The sequence below is a fragment of the Aethalodelphis obliquidens genome, unplaced genomic scaffold, assembly GCF_003676395.1.
Source record: "Aethalodelphis obliquidens isolate GAN/ISIS:26980383/991018 unplaced genomic scaffold, ASM367639v1 scaffold40, whole genome shotgun sequence".
Classification (NCBI taxonomy): Eukaryota; Metazoa; Chordata; class Mammalia; order Artiodactyla; family Delphinidae; genus Aethalodelphis; species Aethalodelphis obliquidens.
The window spans coordinates 16,089,013-16,114,758 of record NW_020837984.1 but is presented as its reverse complement, the minus strand read 5'-3'; the positions used below and the strand labels follow the sequence as shown (position 1 = coordinate 16,114,758).

General features: G+C 48.8%; 1 protein-coding gene across 26 annotated transcripts in view; it reads right to left on the bottom strand.

Moving 5' to 3' along the window:
* DYSF (dysferlin) overlaps positions 1–25,746 on the bottom strand; it is a 223,145-nt gene that overhangs the window by 15,400 nt on the left and 181,999 nt on the right. For all 26 annotated transcript variants that reach the window (XM_027131963.1, XM_027131965.1, XM_027131977.1 and 23 more), the window contains 11 exons: positions 23,718–23,816; positions 16,019–16,147; positions 15,557–15,712; positions 13,954–14,045; positions 11,201–11,371; positions 10,430–10,572; positions 8,231–8,370; positions 6,933–7,021; positions 6,591–6,686; positions 6,043–6,184; positions 1,917–2,016 (listed from right to left, as the gene is read on the bottom strand). In XM_027131963.1, the coding sequence (XP_026987764.1) occupies positions 1,917–2,016; positions 6,043–6,184; positions 6,591–6,686; positions 6,933–7,021; positions 8,231–8,370; positions 10,430–10,572; positions 11,201–11,371; positions 13,954–14,045; positions 15,557–15,712; positions 16,019–16,147; positions 23,718–23,816 (1,357 nt within the window). The remainder of the gene's footprint in view (positions 1–1,916; positions 2,017–6,042; positions 6,185–6,590; positions 6,687–6,932; positions 7,022–8,230; positions 8,371–10,429; positions 10,573–11,200; positions 11,372–13,953; positions 14,046–15,556; positions 15,713–16,018; positions 16,148–23,717; positions 23,817–25,746) is intronic.

Here is a 25,746-nt window from a genome sequence, read left to right as displayed (position 1 = left end):
GGCAAACAGGGCACAGGTGAGAATATAAAAATGTAAAATCTTTCTAGAGGGCTATTGAACAAAATGTTTCAAAAACCACTAAAATGTACAAAGACTCTAAAAATCTGCTTCTTAGAGTTCAGGAAAGATACGCACAAAGGGTCCAAAAATGTAAGCCTAGGCTGTCACTCATGCAGGAAATCCTAGAGATGAGCCGAGTACGCACCTAGGGGGGGACTAATGAGGGTCCGATGGGACATCAGGCAGGACATTAAGCACCATGATGCAGATACAATGCAGATGGATAACTCCTGACAGAAAGAATGTTTTTAATATATTGTTTTCCCCAAAATCAAGATCTAAGACAGTATGTGTAACATGAACCAATTTTGCTATCTATATGCCATATATGCATGTGTATATATATGTATAAAATACACATATAACACATATGTGTTTGCTTGTATAAGATACATGCCAAAATAATAATACACGCCAAGGTGAAGGTTATCTTAGTTATATTAGTGAAGGTTATCTCTGGGTAGTGAGATTATAATAAAATAGGAAGGGGAGGCATTGCTTATCTCCGGTTTCTAATTTTGCCACAGGAATTATGTATTCCAGAATAATAAGTAAGAGAACAAAAGTCCAACTTAGTGCTATGATTTTGACACCCTGAATCTTTTACAGTGAAGTTGTGGAGCAGCTGCCAGTCCTCCAAGTTCAGGGGACCAGGCTCGGGGTCAGGGGAAAGTGGGGTGAAGAGCAGCCCAACGGGCAGGCAGCCCTCCTCCCCATTCCTACTGGGGCTGCTCCTCAGAGCATCCTCTGCAGGGGCCCAAGAGCTCGGTGACTTCTGCAATCACTGGCCACACAGGGAGGGCTCCAGTGATTCGTCCAAGCCCGCCCTGCCCCCAGGTGGCAGAGCAGAACTGCAACACAGGACTCGTGACTTCCTGGACCGCCTTTCTCACAGGTTCACTATTTCTTTACTGAGGTGAAATTCACATAACAAAATGCACCATTTTAACCATTGTAAAGTGTACAACTCAGTGGCTTTTAGTATATTCACAGCGTTGTGAGACCACCAGCACTATCTAATTCCAGAATATTTTCATCACCCCTAAAAAAACACCAGACCCACGAGCAGCCGGTCCCCAACCTCCTCTCCTTCCAATCCCCGGCAACCACTTTCTGCCTCTGTGGATTACGTATTGCGGACATTTCATGTAAAGGAATCATACGATATTTGTACTTTTGCGTCTGGCTTCTTTCACTTGGTGTGTTTTCAAGGTTCACCCATGGTGTAGCACGATCTCATTTCTTCTTGTGGCTGAATAACATCCTATCGTAGGGATAGGCCACATTTTCCCAGTGAACTTTTGTAGCTGTGATGGGGCGGCTCCTTACAGTCCAGCCAGCAGGCCCCACACCTCACCCTGTGAAGGCACCATCTCCACCTCGTCCTCCAAGCCAGCGCTCCCTGTTCCACAGTCAGGGTTGCAGCACACTTTCCCCCAGCAGAGTCCTGGCCCCAGGTGTATTCATTTGCTCAGTCTCTGGGGCACAAGGGCGAAGAGAGCCTTGAGCCACTCACTCACTAGACTGAGGAGGCAGGGATCCTGTCACGTGAAAGGCCAGACAGCCAGTGACGGAGCTCCTGCTTGCACTGCCTTCACCCTGCGCTCCCCTCTCTTCCTTACCTGGGTCCTACCAACCAACACGGCCCAGCGTTCAATGCCACCTCGGCTGGCAGGCCACCCTGCTGGCCACCCTGATCACCCTGGCACTACCCTGTGTCACCGACCTCACTCAGCACCAGGGACCAGTGACCCTGAGCTCCCTGATCCTCCTGCCAGCCTTCCCACAAGGCCTGAGAGAGGGGTTCTGGGGCAGCCCCGACAGGCAAGATGGCGCTGACCGGAAATGGTGCTCACCCAGAAAGTCATCAAAGGAGAACTTGTCGTTGTCCCAGATCTGGAATACCGCTCGGGCAGGGATCTTGCTCTCTGTCTTGTCCAGCCTCCAGAAAGCATCCTGGCCCAGAGGAGAAGCAGAGGAGGAAGCAGGAGAGCAGGATTAGAGAGGAGCAGTGGTCCCTTCTAGCCTGGAAGGCTGCCTGGAGGAGGCAGTGGAGGGGGACGTCCCTTAGGGACTTGCCAGAGTCAGATCCTAGCAGGAAGACTGTTGAGACCCCAGAGGGCAGTGTTCAAGGGCCCAGGAGGGGACCACACAGGCTCACTTGACATAAGGTAGCTCCTTTAATCCTCGCAATTCCATGAGTCAAGGTTCTCATTGCCGTTTTGCAGATGACGTAACAAAGGCTTTGAGAAGTTAAGAATTTGCCCAAAGTCTGACAGGTAATAAAAACAACATTAATATGCACTTCTTAGGCATCAGCCTTTTCCCACTATGAAATCATTTATGCTTCCAACGACCTATGAGGAGATACTATCTTGAGGAAACCAGAGCGAGTAATTTATCCAAGTCACCCAGCTGGGAAGTGGCAAGCTGGATTCCAACCCAGTCAGTCAGGTTCAAGAGTCTCTTAATCCTGCCCCTGCGATCTTGGGGACAAGGTGGGCTGGCTGGGAACCTGGGTGTCAGGGGGGACCCCCCGACACACCACTGTAAGGATCTGGCACTGGGGGCAGTGTCCCCAGCCCACCCCACCTTCACCTCCAAGAGCTTGCCCTGGGGCACACCGAAAGCTCCCGGTGCTGGGAAGTTCACCAGCCCACTGCTGTCCCCTCCCCGCTTCCTCAGACCAGTCAGCCTGAAACTGCACTGTCTTGGGCTTCTCTCCACCAAGGCCTCGTGGAGCAGCTGAGGGCTGGGGACTGGCATGCTGAGGCCTGGATCCACCCCTGGGTCCAGTCACATTCAACCCAAAGGACCGTCCCTGGGGCTTTCCCACTCACACCTATTCTCTGTCCTCTCACTGTAGCTTTACCTGCATGGGTGGCAAGGACCCACTGACCATCCCGCAGATGGTGGGTGCCAGGTCACAGCAGGGACCTGGACCCAGTCTCAGGGGGACAGACTCCACGGGAGTCAGGGAGTACTGCTGACCACACAGAGTTTGTCTGGGCCCAGGTGCCCTGTGTACACAGCCTTGGTGGCCCCTTCAGATCACACGGACCCCACAGAGGTCCTGTGACCAAAGGCCGTGGCCGGTGCCCTCGAGGAATGATCACCTTGTGAAGCCGTTGGCTGTAGCCTGCACTGCTGCCTGGGCTGGTGAAGGGGCTCAGGTCTTCACCTGGCCCCTCGCCCCCAGCCCCCATCTGGCGCCTCCCCCTTTTCCAGGCCCCAGCCCTCCTGCAGGTGCCTCCCTCCTCCGGCGGGGCTTTTATGGCCAGCTCTGCAGGTCTGCCTGTACAGGACGCCAGCATCCTCCGTGCCTCTGGCCGGCCCAGTTTATGGGCTCAGTAATGAGCCAGAGGTTCAAACAGCCCCTGGTGGGAGCAGCTGGGCTGGGGCTCCAGCCTGGGGATGGCCCCCCAGGTCCCAGGCACTCATTACGTTCCCAGTCTGGGCCCTTTTACTAGCTGTTTATTTGCAGGGTGGGTGCCTGACGCACAGGCCCGCTCCGGTGGGTGTGCTGGGCTCCAGGTGGGGAGCCGGCCAGGGCAACCAGCAGTGGTTCAAAGCCGCCGGATGAAAGGAGACCTTGTACTTTACAATAGTCTCGTCTGGTTAATGGGGTCCCTGGAGGGCCTGCCTGCCAGAGGCGCTGAACCCCTCGGCAGAGGGCTGGCTCTGCAGCAGGACCAAGGAGCCAAGAGGCTGTGCAGTGTCCCTGCACTAACCGCCCCCAGGCTTAGTCCCCTAGCCCAGACCAGCTAATTGGTGCCCCACCCTGGCCACGGCTCCCCCTGCCTCCCAGCGTCCTTTCTCCCAGAGGGACCCGATGGCCCTGTCTCGGGTCAAGCCAGTTCCTCCCTCATGTTCCTGGATGACTTCAGAACCCCTTGACTGTTCTCAACCTCCTCTTCTGACCTCTGCCACACACACCCCTCCAGCCACCCTCTCCGGAGCCTGGCACCAAGCGGGGGGAAGTCCCGTTCCCTCAGCCCTCACCACTCCAGGCCACTCCCAGCCTCCTTGACTCCTCCCGGTTCAGCATCCCCCATAGCCTTCTCTTTCTCCCAAGGCCAGCCCAGTCCTGCGGGCCATCGGGCCAATGGGTCGGTTCCCTCAGCCCCTCTCTTCCTCTGGAACTCCACTGTGGGTCAGTTCAACTCTCTGCTTCCTTGCTGGTGTCTAAAGGGCAGAGATGAAACCCCACTGTCGCCAAAATGGAGCCCCCTCAAATTCTTCATCAGCAATCCCATTGGGCCCTCAGAACTGCCGGGTACCACCAGTTAGCTCCCTCTCCCTCTGCCTTTCTCTCCCCCTTTGTCTCCTTCACTCAATAATGGCTGCTTCCCGCCTTTGTCGTTTGTCTCAAATCACCTGCCACAGTGCCAGGAGATTCTCTCTCTTCCTACTTTGTAGCAAGAACAGAAGACTCTGCTCCCTGCGACTCCTTGCACCCATCTCCACCTGTCACAACAGAGAGATGGTCCCGCCTCCCGTGTTGGGCCGATCGGCATCTCTCAGCCTCGGTTCCCCAGCCACGCCTCACCCCGTGTAGGGCTTGATGAGCACGGGAGGTGGCCTGAAGGAGGGCCTGGCCGCCCTTCCCCATTCCCTCCGTCCACAGCAAGGACAGGCACTGTTTGTTTGACTTGGAGCTCTCCCCAGCAAATGCAGCATTTGGTTTGTTACGGAAACATCTTTTGATGGACAAACATGCTGAACAAAGGCAAACAGGATTAAACCTACAAATAGGCCAGGCTTTCCTTGACGGCACAGCATCCAGGGCTGCTGCTAAACTCTGCTTTCTGGTAGGCATCCCTGGGTGAAAGAACTCATTTAACCTTATTTAACCCATATTTTCTTTTGTTTGATGGTTTCAGAATGTTCAGCGGAACATTCTGGTTTCTCTGAAGTGCAGATGATTCTGTCTGTTGGGTTAGGAAGGGGTCATGGGGGAAGGATGCAATGAAGAGGACCTAGGCAGCCGAGGTCCATTACACATTTCCCTTCTTTAACCCACACAACCGTTCAGGACAGAAAGAGGAGCCGCAGAAGCTTTGCCTTGGAGCCCTGCGCCACCTCTGGAAGGAAACAGGACCAGCAGGACCCAAACTCCAGAGAGGTATTCACCCTGTGGAACAGGAGAGCTTGTGCAGGCGGAACTGATTCTAGGCGGGACGCAGTAGTTAGAAGCTCCGACAGAGGGGCCCTCCGCCTCCGGAAGCTGCCTGCCCACGGCACCCTCCTCACTGTGCTCTGGGGCGTGCTCTCGGGGCCACCACCCGCCTTGGGACCCGCCTATTTCTGGAGGAGAGAGTTCACGGCCCAGAGGAGGCCTCAACTAGAAGATGCTAACCCACAAAGAGCTGAGGTCTCTGGAGCTGCCCCTTCCCACGCTGAGGCACCGGGCCTCCCCAGGTCTGAGAGATACTAGCCTGGACAGTGGCCACAGGCCCCAGGCACAGAAATGGGAGAAAGGGGGAAGCAGCAGGGACTTGGCTAAGCAACACCCGATCCTAGCGGGTGGCCAGACAGCCCAAACCGAAGGCCAGACAGCCCTCTGGGGCCGCTCTCCCTAGGGGTTCTGCCCCACCGCTCTCTGATGACCGTGCTGGGTTTCCCTACCAATGTTCTCCCCACTCCGAGCCCACGGCCCTCCCTGCGGCTTGGTTTGTTAGGATTTGGACTTAGCTACATACAGTGGTTGTAGCGCTGGCGTGGGGGAGATTGTGGGATGGCAGCAATGCTAACGATGGCGATGATGGCAGAGGTAGGAGGAGTGGGCGTGGTGGACGTGGTGGTGGTGGTGACGCTGGCAGTGATGGGACAGTGGTGGTGGCTGTTACGCAGCGGTAGCCGAGGTGGCTCCAGCAATGGCGGGGCAGCGGCAGGGGTATGACAGTGACACGGCTGACAGAGATCAGGCTGCTGTTCGACAGCCCTGGGACGAGCACCCCTGGGGACAGGAATGGCACCCACCTTCTTGGAGACAGTGCAGACTTGCTCAGCTGGCAGGTAGTCAAAAGGGAAGATGAACCTCCAGTTAAAGTTGCCTTCGCCTCCCAGGGACCGGTAATGCACGTCTGTCTTCTGCTTGTGCTCTTCAAAGCCGACCATCCAACTAGACACACACATTTTAGAGAACACGGCTAACTAAGGTCTCCACCGCAATGCGCAGCCTCGACGTAAGCAAACAAGGAACTAAGAAGGTCATTGAACTCGGTAAGCGATAAAGGAAAAATAACTTGATGTACCAAATGTGTCACAAATTTCAAAATCTTCTCACTTCTCTCTTGAGGGATATCCTCAAGCCTTGTAAGTTCAATGCAAAGATTAACGTGGAAGAAGAAATCTGGTGGGGGTTGACTCCCCAGAGGCAGAGACCACTCCCATAAGGCCATCCTTCCTTTCTTGTTCTCCCCCTTCCCTACCCCAGAGTTCCCCCTTTCCCAACCAACCACCACCCCCGAGGGAGCAGAGGCGACACCGTGGAGTCGGGACGGGTGGGAAGGAGGGTGACTTCCTACCCTTTCACATAAATGTCGCTCATCTTCTCCCCGGTGATGCTGAGGTCATCCAGGATCACATCCTTGGTGTTCCAAATAATACAACGCAGGAAAAACCTGCAGAGAAGGATGACTCAAATCCACGTGGATTTCCCACCAAAGGGTGGGCAGTCCTTGTCCGAGAAGCCGAGAAGTCAGCTCACCCAAGACTCTGCTGCTTGCCCGGCTGGACATTTGGCCAGGCCCGCACAAGAGTGAGGCCTGAGTGGCCCAAAGCCTGGCCCGAGAGCCACCGCCTGCTCCCACCTGCAGCAACCAGTCCACCACCCTGCTCAGCTCTGAGCCTGGGCTGGGGTAAGTCACCTTTTGGCTCTCCGTGGGGTGATGTTGAAAGGAGGTCCCGGCCGCCCCAGGGCCTTTGGAAACAGGTCGATCCACATCTGCAGCTTCCCCTGGGGAGGGAGACATGACCCTGCTCTCTCGCCACCCTCTTCATTCAACCAACATCTCCTGACCACCCGCTCTGCACTGGATACTTGGAGCACAGGACAGGGAAACCCCAGGCCCTGCATGGAGAGGCTCAGCACACTGTAGGAGAGATGCCCTCAAGGGGACCATAGGGCCAACCACAGGGGTAAGCCCACTGCCCCACAGGCCGAGGACTGGGGTAGCACCTGGGGATCAGGGGTCAGGGCAGCTCTCTGGAGACAGCAATGTTTGCTGAGTCTCACTGTGCCAGGCGGAAGAGGGCAGGGGGCAGTCGGCCTTGGGGATGGTGTACACAGTTGTGGAGGCTCAGAGAGCATGGTTTAGTGATGGGGGCTCAGAGGGTTTCCACGACAGGAAACCACTCTACCTGCCACCACTTAGCTCCCTCTTTCTCTGCGAGCCGGCTGTTATCTCTGTCCCCATCTTGCAGAAGAAGGAGCAGGGATTGACCTAACTTCTGGTTCACATGAGCGTGAAAGAGCTGACATTTCAACACCTGCAGTGCCACTCTGGGGAGCTGGTGGCCACGCCACCACGGGGACGAGAGCTCAGCTCCAAAGAGCAGAGAGGATGTTCTCTGCATGTCCACAAAGCCACCTTAGTGCCACAAAGGCTGCCTCGGGCCATCTCTGCCTGGAACATTTTCTCTCCTCCCCCTCATCCAAACCCCTCCAGGAAGCCTCCCCATGTCACCCCTGGGCCTGCTGTCCCTCTGCCCTCCCTCCCTCTGCCTGGGAGGATCCCCCTGGCCCTCCTGATGGCTGCTCTGCCTCTCTGTCATAGGCTCGCCCTGTCTGAACTCTCCACTGCCCAGCACAGGGTTGGCCATCTGCAATGTCACTGACTGATGGCAGGGGAGGACTCCCTGTGGCCAGGCTGAAAGAGCGAGGCTTCAGAATGACCTGTGGGCAGCCAGAGGTCCAGCCTACACAGGGATGGAGGAGAAGCCTCATTCCCCAGGCCCTGAGGCCTGCAGGCAGCCAGGGGAGGCCAGGCTCAAGAGGTCTCCTCGTAGGCCAACAATGGTAACCATTCAGGCTGTGGAGAAACTCCACAACGAGGGATTAGCCAAATCCTGAGGTCTCCACTGGTGCTTCTGGGATATCCAAGCTGTCCTTGGGGAGGGGTAGCTGAGGGTCAGGGGCTCTGGGGCCCGAGGGTGGAGGTCCTACCTGCTCGATGTCCGGCTGCAGGGGACTATAGAGGGGTCGGGACTCCACGTGCTCAGGGACCAGGCCCTGCTGCCGGAGGACATGCAAGGCCAGACGCTCCTCCACTGGGCCCAGGTGTGGGTTCGGGACCCTGCCAGCCTCTGCCCCAGAGAGAAGACAAAAAAATTGCCAGGACAGAGTGAGCAGGAGATGGTAGGGGGGCCTGAGGGCCTCGGGAAGCTGTTAACCCTGCAGCCTCACCCCTAGCCCAGACACAGTTCTTCTGGCCCTCACGTCTCATTCTCTGTAAGGGAAACCTCGTTGTCCACAGGCTCTCGGCTTAAAATCCAGATTCCCCATTGCCACCAACTCTACCAAGCCTCTTCTGTAAGTTCTCCTTCCTTTTTCCCACCCAATACAAACTCTCCCCACCCTCCAAAGCCCACTCCTTCCAGGAAGCCCTTCCAGATTGCTCTCAACTCTGAGGCTCCACGAGCTCTTCTCCCAGATTGGGCATCTAAGTGCTCTCAGTAGTATTCTCTGTTTCATGCAATCTCTTTGATTAGTAGCAGTAGCTAAAATAATAGCAGTAACAGATAACACTTATAAAGCAGGAGCCAGGCACTGCTCTTCATAAATATCGACAGGGCTTGATCCTCAAAGTAACCCTAAAAGGTAAGTGCTATTATTAGCCCCATTTCACAGATGACAGACATGAAGCCCCGGGCAGCCACACAGCTGGGGAGCAGGGCAGCTGAGATCACACACTCATTAGGAAAGGCGCATGACTGGATGCGAATACCCCTCCCCTCCCCTGCGTGCTTCCCAGGTACAGCCCTACCTGCCAGGGGTTGGGTCAGGGACTGGTACTGTGGATGGGGTGAGGACACGGCGGTGGTCCTGACCCTGACAAGCCCGGCCAACCAGCCAGCAACATGAACTTGGAGCCCCCTTGACAGAGACCTTGACTGGTGGTAGGAGGGTCCACATGTGTCTATACACACGTACACACACAGGTCTGTGCACACAGTTGTGCCCATGTTCACCAGCACAGATTCTAACGTACACACACATACACACGTTCATCCATTAAACCTGCCCTGCCCACTTTACTAGGTACCACTAAGGAAGCAGCACGGCATTGCAGAAGGACCACCGGGCCAGGAACCTGATTCTGCCTCTAACCAGCTGCGTGACTTTGGGCAGGTTGTTAACCACTCGTGGTCTGAACGGCCTCATCTGCAAAAACAGGGAGACGTCAGGCCTCACCAACTCTAGCTTTCTGGCTTTCTTTTCCTATGAATTTATGACCATGAGCCCTGGTTCCTGTGCTTAAGCTGCTCACAGACTAGCAGAAAGAAATGAGACCACCCCTAAAACAGATGCATGTTCTACAGGAAAAGAGACTGGGGGAGGGGTTAGGGCCTAATGGAAAGGAGCCTGGCTCAGCCACGACGACGTCGGAGAATCAGAGAGACGAAGAAGGAGGAGGGGGATTTGGGGTGAGGGAGCCAAAGCCTCCCTCCCCTTTTACAACCTCAGCACCAGCTCTGACATCAAACATCTCCGAAACCAGCAGGAGGCGAGGGGCCAGCTGGGTCTGTAAACACCCCTGGGGAGTCTGAGCTGCTCTGGGTGGGCCGTGCAGGCCTATGAGCATCTCAGACACACGGGGAGCACATGGCAGGACCCTCGGCAGGAGCATGAGACAGACCCAGAGCATTAGGCAAGACGGGGGCTACAGGGCTTCCTGCCACCCTTTGGATGTATCAGGTGAAGGAGTTGTGACTGGGGGCTCAGAAGGTACCGTCAAGGTGAAGCTGGCAGACTAGTATGATTAAGTAGAAAACTTTCTCAGCGGTGGGCTCTACCCAAACGCTGACCAGTCTGCCCACACAAAGCCAGAAGCAGACTGATCCTAACCATGACCCTGATCCTGGCTTCAGACTCACCCCTCATCTTGCCTCAGACAGGCCCCAACCTGGTCTTAGACTGAGCTCTGACCCTGAGCCACCCTGACCGTGGCCCCACCTTGACCTCTAATTTTCACAATGGTGTCCCAGGTAAGTACTGGTCCCAAGAATACCAAGTGCAAGTTTAGTCCATCTGTGCTGCCCTGGAGAGACTCAAGACCACACCGTGCTGGTGTGGGTTGTGTCCAGTGGTTACATCCAGCAGGAGAGGACCCACAAGAGAGAGGGCGGGAGAGGGAGAACTCACCTATTTCTTCGATGGTGTATTCTTTATCCTGAAACACTACACGGTCTGTCCGGTACACGGGGGCCTTGACTCTGCGCTGCTGGCAGAACAGGTGGAGGAGCTGAGAGGGATGGAGCTGATCCCGCCACTGGTTGGGTCCAGAGCTGAGGCCCAAACACAAGACAAAGATGAGACGCTCCAGGACACGAATGGGGGCAGAGGTGTGTGCAGTGACCTATGTACCCACACGCACGGCATCACCCACCCTTCACTTTGCCTGTGGGCACCCTGTGTGATTGTTCATCGTGACCGGGGAGCCCACTTCACACACAGAGAAACTGAGGCCCAGAGACAAAAGGACTTCTTTACGTACACATGGAGTTGGAACTGAAATGCTACCAATTTCCAGCTTTAAAGAATCAGACCCAGACAAGACCCAAGTTGGCAGGAAGTGGGAGGGGCTGGCCACAGGTGAGTTCACCTTGGGGCCCAGTGGGGCTGTGTGTCCCATTGTCTGTCTCCCTTCTCCTTCCCCTCTCCAGGCCCTCTACCGTGACTTAAGGAGAACTTGATTATAGACGTGAGGAAGAGCTGGGTTCTTAGCTTCAGATAAGCACGTTCAAATGCTAATCCCACCACTTACAAGTCCAGGTCTCAGTTTCCATATCTATGGAGTGGGGATAAGACCTGGGCTGACTGAGAGAGACAGTGTCTGTGCTGTGCTAGGCCCAGGTTGGCACACAGTCAGGGCTCGGCCCACAGTCAGGGAAGCAGCCAGTGCCCTGCACCTACATGCAGTAGGTCTGGGGGAGTCCGCAGCGAGCCCCAAACTTGGACAGCAGCCTGTTCTCCAGGTCGATAACCGTCTCCCCGATCTTTTCGTCCTTGGAGAGGAGGTCGTAGTCATAGAGGGTAACCTTCAGGTCCTTCTCCAGAGGCAGAGTGCAGGTCAGCTCGAACATCCTATTGTGGGGGTAGGCAGTTGTCATGACGACGCCAGCTCCCAGAGGTCACCGGACACAGCACAAACTCAAGTGGGTGGCAAGGCTGGAGCAAGAGCTAGAAAGCCACCCCTGGTGTCTCCTCCTCCTCTCCCAGGACTGGCCTGCAGTCCACCCTCCTCGAGCCTCCTATAGCTCTTACAGCACACCACCCACAGCACTCCCAGTGCTGGGCTTGTCTGAGTGTGTGTGTGTGTGTGTGCGGTATTCCCAAATAATCTGAGCTGGGCATATAGCAGATGCCTGCCTGATGGACCACAGAATGGACGAATGAAATGGAGCACAAGGTTAAAAATGAAGTTTCAACCAGGACACCTGGAGACAAGAGATGTGAAACTCCAGAGCCAGGTGCCAGAGGTCCAGAAATTTACCAAGGGCGTGGCCTGGGATCCACTTTCCGGACTCCTGGGGCCTCACCACTCCTTCTGGAGTGGGATTAAGAGAGGATCGGTGTGGAGGTTTCTTTGAAGAGAGCTCCTGCCGTGCTCTGAGACCCCCCGTCACCTCCCACGGAGGTCAAGTGTAGAAGTGCTGTCCCTTCTCCCCTGAAATGAGTTCCCTGCAGGAGGGACACACAAGCCTGGCACCCGAGCTGTGGTGGAGGAAGCACAAGCAGCTTGTAGCAGAGAGGAGGTGTGGGTACGTTTGGGAGGAGCTGAGCTCCCGTCCTGGCTGGGCACGGAACTGCAGCGCTGCCTGCGGAGGGGGGGCTGCTGCTCTGAAGCCTGTCCCACGGGATCTGGGACTCCAACAGCGAGAGACTGTGGGGCGGCCCATCTGAGAACGGGTTGGGGGGTATGGGAGGGGGACACCCGCTACAGGGACACGGCACCTGCCACATCCCAGGAGCTATGTTAGGAGGGCTCAGGGGGTGTCTGAAAAGCCCACAGGAAAGCAAACATCTGCCACCCCAAGGGTGCCGGATGGGGCGAAGTCAGCACTTGAGATGGGCCCCTCCTCTCACACAGGCTCCCCAGTCCTAGACCTGCAAGTATGGCGAAGGACGGCAGGAAGGGGCGGGGGGGACACTGGGCAAAGACCCTCCTCCCCTCCGCACACACCCCCAAGGCGCACACGCTGTGCCCAAGGTGGATGCAGCTGCGAGAGGGAGCGACTGCCCTCCAGCCATCAGGCGTGCTCCTGATGACACACGAATGCGCATTCTGGTTATCAACTTGAGACGGTGGGCTGACGGCAAAGTGGACTGTCTAAAGCTGAGCGGAAGGTGGCCTGCCTGCCAGTTTCCACTCAGGGAGTGAGGAAGGTCACCCGCACAGAATAAATGTCTACAGGAAACTGGCAGACAAAATCAGAGTTGTGTCTGATTATGTCCCATGAATTCTGCTGGTCAACACGTGGGTGATAGAAACAAAGAGCTTCTGCTGTGGACTCAGAGAGGCTTGATCCCCCAAGCAGAGCAGGCGGCCGTGATCCGAGGGGGATGGTGAAACAGAGAGGGGGAGGCGTGTTTCTACACTAGGTCCCCTCCCCTGCCCTGGGCCCTGCACGGTCCTGTCAGCATGGGGCCCCATGCTGGCCACTGGGGCTCACCAAACAGGGTTCTTCTCTTCCACCCACCATCCTCCCCGCAGCCCTTCCCTCCAGTTCCAGCCTGGCAGTGGCTCATCATTGGCCAGGACTGTTTCCCCTTCAAAAATGGCATTTCCCCTGGCTGATTGGGTCTCTCTGCAGGGCCAGATGACTACAACTAACTCAAGAGACACCGGTTCATGAATCCAGTGTGTCGCTTGACAATATCGGTACATGCCTTCTCCTACAGGTGCTAGAGAAATAACTGCCAACCTCCCTCAAGATTCTCCTTTCTCTGCCCTAAATACGCTCGCATCCAAACAGCAAGCAAGTCAGGAAGCCTGGGAACTACTCCCATGCAATGGGCACTGCTTCCTCCTTCCCTCGTTCTTAGATTTTAGGAAGCATTTTACCCTCTTGAGTCCACACCCTTCCGCTATCTGCCACAGATGAACGTGCAACAGTAAAAGAGAATAACTACTAAATGTAATAGGAATCCTGGATTGGATCCTGAAACAGTAAAGGGGCATTAATGGAAAAATCGGCAAAATCCTAAAAGAGTCTAGAGTTTAGTTAATAGTAATGCGCCAATATCAATTTCTTAATTTTGATACATGTACCATGGTTAGGTAGGAATGTTAATGGCGGAGGAAATTGAGTGATGGGTATATGAAAACTATAGTATCTTTGTAACTTTTCTGTAAATCTAAAATTATTCCAAAGTAAAAGTTGATCTAAAAAAAAGAAGAATTAGCAAATGCATGCTCTGGGTTTCCATTTAGATTTCTGATCTTCAAGGTAATTGTTTAACTAGGAGCTTCTGCAAGGACTCAAGCCTTTAGCGCTTAAGGAAGCGCTAGCTGAGGTTACACCCTTACAGACATGCAAGATTTAGGGAACACAGCTTTGCTCCAGGAGATGGGGACTTCCCAGTGGCAGCCACATCTCTCCCGCTGGGCTGTGGGTGATCCAGACTGGCACCTCCACCCCAAGACCCAAGCCACCCCAACTTACTTTCCAAACACAGGCTCCAGAGTACAGGGGATGTAGCTGTCCTGGTCACTCACCGACTTCTTCCCTATGGAGATCCTGATGTAAGGATCACACTGGAGGAGGAGAAGGAAACACTTCAGCGACATAACCTTCCCAACACGCTTCTGAGGCTCCTTCATTGCTCTGCCCCTCAAAGGGGCAAGGGGGCCTACCATCAAGAAGCTGCCTCCCGCCAGGCCAGCAGCCCCACCCAGCACACCACCCCCGATGTGGGCTTCTAGCCTCGGCTCTGGCAGTGGAAACTGGGCGCCTAAGTCCCCCATACTCCCAATCCACTGCCCCACTGGGAGAGGGCGGGTGGGGGCCAGGCCCATATCCTCAGAAACATGCCAGCTTGTGTGACATATGTGACTGGGCCAAGCTGGGGTCCTGTCTGTGACCTCTGCTTCAGCAGGTGGAGAGGGCCAGACTTTTTCAGCCCAGCGCAGCCTCCCACAAGCAGCAGCATTCCCTCAACTAGTCTCTGGAGCAGCCAGGGTCTCGGCACCAGGAAGGCTTGAAGTATATAAACTTGACCACAGCCACGTCTTGGAGGCCATCGGTGGTGCCTGGGCGGGGACTGTTCCATCTCTCCCTGTGATCTCCCAGCAGGGCATGGGCAGCTTTTCTCACCTTGAAAAGCAGGGCAGCAGGGATTGGACACCAGGCCCCTACCCACAACCTAGGACACAGGCTAGGCCTGCACCTGTCTAAGGAGACAAGAGAAGACCCTAGCCTCGTACCTCTGAACCCCACTGTCCCCCACTCCTGCCTCGCCACTTCCTCTTACTCTCTCTTCCCAACTTTACTCTGTTCCTCCCCCCATCTCCGGGTAGCTCCAGACTCCCGCCCTCCCTCAAGCTCCCCTCCTTCGCTCAGGGTCAGGACTAGAGTAGGTCAGTGAGGTACTCGCCTCAGGCACAAAATTTAAGGGAAAGACAAAAAAGCTTAGTCATCAAAATAAACAACATTTTAATGTGATATTTTAAAAATTAAAACCAGCACCAACAGTCCATGATGAAGAAAATATCAAAGTTTTAAATAAAGACAGGATCAGGACTGCTGATTTTTCCTTTTGCCTCAGGCTCCGCCATGGCCAGGCCAGCACAGTTACCCATCATGCTCTACCCCTCCTTCTTCCCTCCCCACCCCACCCTTGAAAGTCCCACAAAGTCCTGCCCCAGTCTACACCATCAATGTCCCTTGTCCTTATGCCTTATCCTTGTGCTAAACCTACACTGAGTCTGCTCTCAAACCTTTGCCAAGGTTTCTGACTCCTCCTAAAATATGGTTTTCTTCTCCCTCCCAGCCTATCAAAACTCCATCAATGCTTAAGAATCCTATTCCTTCCAGGAAGTCTTCCCCATTATTCCAAAGTCTTGTATTGACTTTGGCCTTTTCTGACCTGGAACACTTGGCCTTGATAGAACTCCAATGCAGTCCCACCTCAGGTTTGTACATCTTTGTCTGGTGTCCCCACTTACTGTGAACTCCCTGGGGCAAAGAGCGTATCCAAATTCTGCAGCCTCTTTGTACCCCAGCCTACCATTTATTCCAGGGGAGGTGAGAGCTCTAGGAATGTTACCTTCCCATTGGGGTCCTTGGGCTGCAGGCCAAACGCTCGGATAATGTAGATGCGGACCAGGCATTCCTGGGGCCCCTGGGAAGCCAGCTGGTGGAACTGTCTTGGGGGATAGGGGATGGCCGGGTCTTCTGGGAGGGGATAAATTTTGAAGAGGCCCTGAACAGAAGGAAGGGTCAACTTTAATTTTCATCCTCAGTGTCACCAATACAATCACCACTATGTCCCTTACTCTCATCACCACTGCAATCACTAAGCCCAATGCCATCCCATCATCCCCATCACATTCTGCAACAGCAGCATCACCGTCACCGCCATCATCTCCATCACCCACATGGTCACCAACTGCAGCACTGGGGTCATTACTGATGTTACTACAGTACTTCTGCCCCCACCCCCATCACTCATTGCTGCCACTCCAGTCTTGGGCCTCCCTGGGTTCGAGATGTGTCCTCAAGGACTTACCTTAAACTCCCCAATGACAGATGGGTCTTCCATCTCCTCCTGAGTCTTGCCCCGGTAGAGCTTAAAGGTGTTACAAAAGTCAGACAGGCCCTCAAAGTCCTTCACATTCTCCAGTGGTGTGTCATAGACCTGCCACATGGGGGGACAAAAGAGGGGGACAAAGGAAAGAGGGAAAGAAGAGGGACAGCAAGGAAAGAGGAAACATGACAGTGTTCAAGTAAAGGAAAGGAGAGAAAGGACAGAGAAGAAAATGAGGGGGAAAAGCCATAAGCAAATTAGAGAACAAAGGTCAAGAGGAAGGCAGGTGGGAGAGGTGGAGGTAAGAGAGGGGGCCAAGAAGGAAGAGAGGCAGAGAAGAAGAGAACAAAGGCAGAGATAAAAAGGATGCAAATCATGGAGATGAGAGAGAGAAACGGGGGCAGTGGGGGGGAACCAGAGAAGGGAGTAAGAGGGGAAGACATTTGTTCAGCAGTGTTGGAAAACAGGGTTTTCTGATTAATCCAATATTCTAGGTACCCAAGAGTCATCAGATACATGGGTGGTGCATTTTTTGAGAATAAGATCACAGTCAAACAAATAAATGAAAAGTTAACTGACTTTTTATTTGAAGATTAAGACAGAACTCTAGAAGATTCACAAGTCAGCAAAATCCTTACTGTCCAGGATGTCCAAATGGCAGTGGATCAAATACTGGGCTGAGGATGTCTTTTGAGCACCACTTTAAATTTGTCAACTCAATTTATTTGTCTCTCCTCTCAAACAATGACTTTTACTTGTTAGAGCATTGCTTAGACCTAAATGAAGCAGTAGTCTTCTATTATAGATGATAAAATGTACTTAATTAATAGTGATATTAACCCACTTAATATACATGCTAAAATTGGTTATAATCTGAAACTGACTGGCAAGACAGTCGGCCCTCCGTATCTGCGGATTCCATGTGTTGAATCTGCAAATATGCAACCCGCGGGCACAGAGGGCCTACTGTACTTCAGGTAAGTCCCTTTCTCATCTCGCTAAACATTTTTTCTCATTAGGCCGAGCTCTAGTTCTATCTCTTCCATGAAGCCCAAGTTCTATCTCTTCTAAGAAATAATTAATTACGTGAGTGATATAGGTTCATTATTAAAAATTAGAAAATGTAAGTAGATATAAAGAAAATATTATTATTGCCTTAAATTCTGATTTCCAAAAATGACAACTAATTATTTGGTTAACATTTGGTATGTATCATTTTGAATATTTTCTTGCCATATTTATATAGTTGCATCATTTCAGTCAAAAGACCAATTCTTCGAGGTGTCTATACTACCGTTTTCACTTTCTTATTTCTGCTTCTATTTCTATTATTTTCTTCTACTATTTTAAGGATTTTTTTCTTCTAATTTCTTCAGTTGAAATTTTAATTACTTTGTTCCCTCTTTTCTGATAAGGAAAACACTTATTGCTATGAAATTGCCTCTGCTTACTACTGCCTTAGTATTGCCCCATTTGTTTTCATGTATAATGTGTTCATTTTTCTTTTCTTGGCATTCCATAATTATAGTTTTATTTTTACTTTTTGATCTAAAAGCTATATGTGTAATTAGTTTTCTTTCTTTTGTTTTAACGTAAGTTTTTAAGGCTATAAACTTCCTCTGAATACTGCTTTAACTGTAACCAGTAAGTTCTAAAAGGTAGGGTTTTATCCTTGCTTCCCAGATATTGTGCAATTTCTCTTATATTTTCTCTTTCACCAAGAATTGTTAAAAGAGAGTTGATTTTTTAAAAATTTTCCAGATAGAAGTTTTCTTGTGCTTTTGAGCTTGTTATTAATTTCTAATTTTATGGCATTATATTCAGAAAACATTGTCAGTGTTTCGTCACTTTTTGAATTTTATTAAGATTTTCTTTATGCTCGATCACATGGTCGATTTTTGTTTTGGGGTTTTTTAAATTAATTTTTATTGGGGTATAGTTGCTTTACAATATTGTGTTAGTTTCTGCTGTGCAGCAAAGTGAATCAGCTATACATATATATATATCCACTCTTTTTTAGATTTCCTTCCCACTTAGGTCATCACAGAGCACTAAGTAGAGTTCCCTGTGCTATACAGTAGGTTCTCATTAGTTATCTATTTTATACATAGTAGTGTATATATGCCAATTTTGTAAATGTGCCATAGGGGTGTCTCTATTTTCAAGCTACCAGGTTCAATCAGGTTAGTAATTACTTTAGTCTTCTATATCCTCTCATGCTTTTGTCCCCTTGATCTGACATGAACTGAGAAAAGTGAATTAAAATCTCTGCCACAAACCAGTATATTTCTATTTCTTCTTCTATCTCTTGTAATTTCTGTTTTGTAAATATTGAGGTATTATTTAGCACATAGATATTCTCATGACCGTCATAACTAGGAATTGCAGCATTTAGCATTCTAAAGTGCCATTCTTTGTCTCTTCTAATTTGGGGGACCTGTGTATGCTCTCATCTAATATTAAGATTGTGACTTCTGCTTTCTTTTCATCTGCATTTGCCTGGCACACATTTTCCCAATCTTTTATATTCAACCTTTATGAAGCGTTTTATTTTGGAGTTAGATTTTGCTTTGAGATCTGATTTAAATTTTGTGATTAATAAATGATTGATATGACATGTATTGATATGACAGATATGTTTGGTCTGGTTTTACATTTGTATTATATTTACATAGTCATGTAATATGTTTATATTATATTTCCTAGTTTCATAGGGCTTTTCTAAAAATCTTTGCATGGTCTGTTTTCTGTGTGTGTGTCTGTGTGTGTGTGTGTGTGTGTGTGTGTGTGTGTGTGTGTGTGTGTTTTAGTTTTTCTGAGAGCTAAAATGACCTGAGTTTATGCTCTAATATTATTGTGTCTTTAGGGGCAGTATTCATGGGTTCCCCACTATAGCAATGATAAAATAATCAAATTTTATCTTCCTCCCTCTCCCTCTCCATCACCTAGTTTTAGACAATATTATCTATCTTAATGTTTATGTTCGTGCTGTTTGCTTATAATTTGCTTATATGCCTATTATTTGATTTGTCGATTTTATTATTTATATATTATATATATTAATAGCATAAACATACCTTTTAAACCACTTTAAGTGTACAGTTCAATGACATTAAGTACAGTCACACTTTTATGCTCCCATCACCACCATTTATCTCCAGAATTTTTTTCATCCTCCCCAGTTGAAACCCCAAACTCACTAAACAATAACTCCCTTTCTCCCCCCGCCCCCAGCGCCTGGCAACCATCATTCCACTTTCTGTCTCTATGAATTTATTACTCTAAGTACTGCACATGAGTGGAATCATACAGTATTTGCCCTTTTGCAACTAGCTTATTTCACTTAACATATGTCTTAAAGATTCACCCATGTTGTAGCATGGGTCAGAATTTCCTTCCCTTTTAAGGCTGAATAATATTTCATTGTATGTAATTACCATATTTTGTTTATTCATTCATCAGTCAATGGACATTTAGGTTGTTTCCACATTTCGTGATTTGCCAATTTTAAATAATATCTGTCAATTCTATTTATTCTGTAATATGACTATCAGTGCCCTTACTCTGTATTCCATCCTCTTTCCTCCTTTACCTAACTTTTGTCAGTTTTATCATTTCTACATTTTCAGTATATAAGGTATTTACATTCTGTCCAGTTACCCTAACCCTCCCATTTGTTTCCATCTTAGGCCTAAGGTAAAATATGCTCACAACCAGTCCTTTTGTTATGGTTTTCCCAGTTACGTCCAAGTTGAGACGGCTCCTAGATGAGCTCCAATTCATCCCGTGGGAGTCCCTCAAGACAGGCTCCTGGGAGCCATACTACCTGCCTCCTGAATGTGAATACCTGTGTGTCTGTAGCCTTTATGCTTGAAGGGCAGCTTGGCTGAATGTCAAATCCTTGGGTCACCCTTTCTTTCCCTGATGATCTTACACATGGTGCTCTATCATCTTTGGGCATTAAATGTTGTAGAGGAAGTGAAGTCACTTTGATTTCTTTCCTTTTTTAAATTATTTAAATTTTTGTGGGGGGAGAATGTATGTCTACCCAGAGAATTTTTTATCTCTAATGTCCAATAACCACACTAGAATATGTCCCTGGGTTGACCAATCTGGGTCAATTTTTCCTGACACGCAGCAGACCTTCTAATATGCGTACTCAAGTATTCTTTCATTTCAGTGAAGTTTTATTAAACTATCAGCTGTTTGTTTTAGTTCCTTGTTTTGGTTGTCCTCCTTGCGGACTCCAATTATGCAAATGTTGGATCTCCTTTCCCTGACTACTATGTTTGTCATTTTCTCTTTATTCTTTTATAACTCTTTCTTTATTTCCATTTCATTCTGTCCTCTATGCTCCTTTCTGTGTTTTCCAATGTGGCCATTCTGTCCTGTGCTCCTTCCAATTTCATGTTTTCTTCTCCTTCTTTCCTGAATCTTACTAGCTCATATTTCACATCTTCTCATCTCACCACCCCTTCGTTCTTTTATTTCTGCTTGCATTCTGACCACCCTATTTCTAAAAAGTTAACAGCAAAATCTTTCATCTCATCTGTTCCTTGGAGAAATTTTTCTGGTGGGTATATATCCTCTTCTTTTGGTTAAGTTTTGTTATATATTTTCTCTTCTTTTTTTCATAGTATTTTAAAATTAATACTGTGCTAATTTTTTTTTGTTATTACTTGTCACTAAATGTGTTAGATTTTCTTAGACCAGTTATTTCCTTTGTTCCCATAACAGAGGCAGGCTGTTCCCTACAAATATGGTTCATCTGTGTGATTCTTGTGTAGCTCCCCCTTCTCTGTTTTCTCTGAACCAAATCAGGTCTAAGAAGCTTTTGTCACCAGCCTGAACCTGTCTCCAAAGTTCCCATGTCCATTGTTGTGAACAAAGGATATATTTTTATATTTTACAGTGAAACTTCAATTTCGGGAATTATATTTTTACCTGTTATGAAAATTTTCAAGCACACACAAAAGTAAAGAGAATAGATAATAACTCCGCATGAATCCATAGCCTGTCTTAAATAATTATCAACATTCTTTTATTAGGAAGTATGGGGTTTTCTGAGATCAGCTACCACTATGACCTTTCATCATTTTCATGCATCTTCTCTTCATTTACTGCCGAGTGGCTTCTACCCAATCTCAGTTGCCTTTGGACAGCCCTTACATGTATTTTGGAGTCTGCGGGTTTTATTTGTTTCCAACTTTTACTGAAAATGAAGTTTGTGGGTTTGAATGATTTCCAAAGAGAAAAAGTGAAAAATGCTGACTTATGCAGCCATGTTCATACTGGAAGTCCCAATAAAATACTTTTTAAATTTCCAAGTGGTTGGTCTTTTTGTTTAAACTTTTGTTATTAATTTCTCATTTTATTGCATTTAAATCTGTCTTGTATGATTTCTGCTTTTGGTAACCTATTACTAACCTAATATGTGATCAAATTTTGTAAGTGTTCTCTGAGCATTAGGAAAAATGCATTTTCCATTTTTAAATTATTTTTATTCTCTATTTTAAAGCTACTCTTGATGTAGCTTAGAAAATATTTACCTTGTTATTCAGATCTTTTATTTCCTTATTTATTGGTTGCCTGTTTCATCTGTCTAGGAAAGAGGTGCATTAAAATCACCACTGCAATTTTAATTTCTGTAATTTCATGCCTCCATTTGTGTGAGGTAGTACTTTATATATTCTTATCCATTTTTGCTTTAAGGATTTCTAAGCTTTATTGTTCCAAACATTAATGTTTGAGAGTTTTGGCGCTGAGATGTATATCTTTTATTTATACAAAACACTCCATTTTGTTTCCTTTGCTTTTTATTTTAGTTTCTATCTGTTTCTCTTTTGTTCGCACTTCCTTTATTTTGTTTGCCAAAATATTTACTAGTTTAGCCATTCTAAGTTGTATTGTCTTAGATGTGTCCTTTAAAGACATGATAATGAATTTTGACTTTTGATGAAGTCTGAGTCCTTATCACTTAGTAAAAGACTGTAACCCAGTTTTATTTATTAGGAAAATTAATATTCTTTTTCTATTGTGTTTTTCTATGATTTCTGCTTTTCTATGCTTTCTTGCTGTATCTTTGTTTTCTATCTTTCACTATTGTGACTATGAGTTGTCTTTTTTTCCCTATGATAGCAATTTCCAAAATATGGGTTTTTTTCCCCCCACCCATTGTGTACTCCATTCTCTCCATAATACTACAAGCTATTTTTCAAAGACCCATGTTGGTGGTGGTGGTTACTGATCCCTAAAGAACCAGCATTTCTTCCAGATCTGCTTTTCCCCCCAGAAACAGGTTGAATGCATTTTGTTTTTAGACAGCCCATTTTCACTTGGAAACTGTCACAGATCTCAGAGAGGTCAAGCTGGTGGGCTGGGTGCCAGTTCAGCATCCGGCATCTGAGGGAGTGGCAAGGGTGCCAGGGCCATGGGCCACCCTGGCAGGAGTCCTCATTCTTACTTGGCTTTTCTCATTTTTTGGCAAGGCCACAGTACCACATGCCAGACTTAATGTGTCGGACCTTCTTCCTGGTACGCAAATAGTTCTGTCTCTTTGCCCAGCCTCACACACCCACCTACCAAGTCAACAAAGAACTTGCTGCCTGGGGAGGCCTGAGCCTTCTGACTGCTGCTGCCTGAGGCCTCATCTCTGCCCCTCCAGGTCTCCAGGTACAATGACATGGGGCTGTCCAACGTACCTAGAGGCAGCTCTGGCCACCTTGTGAGATCACCTTCCATACTGGTCACCCACCACTCCAATAAGCCTCAAGCCCCCTTCATCTAGTCCCTGTTAGGGAGCTCCTTGGGCTTTTCTTGCGTGTCTGACAGCCTTCGCCCCCTCTTGCTCTCTAGGTAGGGCTGCCAGGTTTAGCAAGTGAAAATACAGGACACCCAGTTAAATTTGAATTTCGGATAAACAACAAATAGTTGTTATATAAGTACGTTCTGTGCAATATTTAAAGCAAATTTATACTAAAATATTATTCATTATATATCTGAAGTCCAGTGTAACTGAGCATCCTGAATTTTACCTGGTAACCCTCTCCACGACACTATGTAACTCCTTCAGGGAGTAATTTTGAGTCACCTCTGGTTATCTTTTTTAAAAGTAGTCTGCTTTTAAAAAGTATAACTGTATTTGTGGAATTTCCTCAAAATACCAGAATTTGGCTGACTCGTCCCTGGTTTTGTGTTGTTTTTCGGGCTCTGGGGTTTTTTTCCACAGAAACAGAGTTTACCATATTTTTATATGGGCTAGGTAATTTCTATCCCAGTTGCAGAGGTGGGGGAATCAGAGGTACATTCTCACATTGACTTTCCTTTTTATTTTAATGGAAAATTTTTATAATAGAAAAGTTGAAATAACTTTAAGAGAGACAGAATAGTATAACAAATCCCTAAGTACCCATCTCCAAGCTTTAACAATTTTCAATATTTTGCAATTTCAATCAACTTTAATATTATGAACATCTATCAGAGGGTGACCCACATCATCTAAATAATTCATCCTTACTTTTCTTGAGCATTTTAAAACAGATCGCAGGTATCATTTCACCCATAAATATATATGCATGTACATATAGGTATACATATATTCTCTTTCAGTTGCATCTCCCGCTGCCCAGTGCACATGCCCAGGGACTGCTAGACTGAAGAGGACATTGTGAGGAGGGCTCACCTTTAGAGTGTCGAAGTCCTTCTCCAGGTAGGACCCGCACTTTTCCCTCTCCCCTATCGAGGCAAAGAATTTGCTCCACCAATCAATGAACTCCTCCTCCTGAGTGGGTAGAAAAAAAGAGACTGTTTCAGAAACAGAATTTGCCAAGCAAGTTTCTTCTGGACCAACACCAAGCAAGGCTGATGGGCTGGCCTGGACTGCAAATCTCTCCTGCTGGTGTGAGTTCGGGGGAGCAGAGAGCTGGAACTCTCTGCCTCTCCAGGGGCCAACTGTGCAGTCAGGAGAAAGGTCTTCACACCTGCTTGGTGTTGAGAGGCAGAGGCTCTCGCCCTGGCCCTGCCTACCTGCACCGTGTGATTCTGTTAAGCTCTTGGGGCCTCCCTTTTCCTTTCTGTGAAATGGGCATGATCATCACAGTCCCCCTGCATTCCAGGGGCATACTGAAGCTAAAATCAGAGGATACATAGGATAACTCTTTGGGGGGAAATGTCAATAAAGTGTTATTTATTAATAAAATACAGTAGACCCAGGAAAACTCAGACCCCAAAGGGCTATCCTGATCCCCGCCAGACCACAGCCAAAAAAAAGCTTCCAAAATCAGAACTTAGTCTCCTGCAAGGTCAAATCAAGGCAGAGTCCCTGAAATTCAACGAATACTAAGTGCCTATTATTCAAAAGACACTATGCTCAATGGGGGAAATTAGGTGAGGAGAAAGGAAGTTTGTGACAACACACTCTCTGCCCCTTCCTTCCTTCGCTTATTCATATCTGTGGGCAAAGGTGGATGGGCCTGTTGGAGTACACACTGGTCTCCCCGCCGTTTATTCCTGGACAAGGCCCTCTTGGCTCTTGTGTCTAGAATGCTCCTTCAGCTGTGTCCTGTGCAGGTGTCTGGTCACTCAGGGAGTCAGCAAGCTCTCTGAAGGTGGGATTATCACTCTGCCTGGTCTCCCCCAAAACCCACGCAGGCCCAGGCACTAGGTCTGTGCTGCCGGTAAAGCTCACCCAGTTCCATGGGAAGGGCCCAGGACAAGGTGTCGGGAGAGCCCATTCTGGGGCCCGCTTTCCTCCTCTGTATGAGGCGGTCAACTAGGGGATCTCCCAGGAGCTTGCTCTGATTCCATAAAATGAACTGAACCCCATCATGAGTTTCTGGAAATGCTGGTGCTCCCTTTGGACCAATGCCCAGTCCATCAAGCTCCATCTTATTAAGGGTTAGGACATGCTGTTCTACCTTATTAAGGGTTAGCACATGCTGCAGGCAGACAAAGGGAACTTGAACAGGTACAACGGGGACAGCGTGGACTGAGGTTCTCAGAGTCTCCACCCATCCTGGAAGTACGGCCCTAACACCATGTGTGTGGCCAGAATATGGTGCCTAGACAGAGCACCAAGTGGGTGCCAGAGTAAGGCTGAGTCTACAGAGAGTCTCTGTCTGACCAACTTACCAGGAGGATCTTCTGCAGCCAAAAAGGGGAAAAGAGGTTCAGATGGGTTAAGATACAGGGTAGCAGAGCTTTCTGAGTTGTAATGACTCTCAAAACAGCCAGCAAGGCAGACACCGCCCCTGATGTTTTAAGTTCAGTTTGAAGAAAAAGATGTCACGGATGAATAAACATACACAGACACACATATCAAACTCACCCAATCACGGACACACAAAAGAACATATTTACACAATCATGCCCAAGGAGATGTGTATGCTGAAACACACATATATCCCCCCAAAGTACACACGCTAACACACAGGCAAATATGTACACAGAAGTAGGAATGGTTAGAATGGAATTCAAGTTAGCTGTTTGATTCCTCTTAAGTCTTTCTTTTCTTCCCCAGCTCAGATACTTAAAGATCTGAGTTTATGACTCAGGCTCAGAGTCAGGCATAAAAAGGCAACAATCAGTGTGTTTTGTACAAGGAAATGACAGGAACACGATAGCTGTGGGAAAGTCATTACATTTCCCTCAGTCTTGAAAAACCAAGTAAATTTTTTTAAAAAAAGAATATGGAGACAGAGATTCTGAGTAAT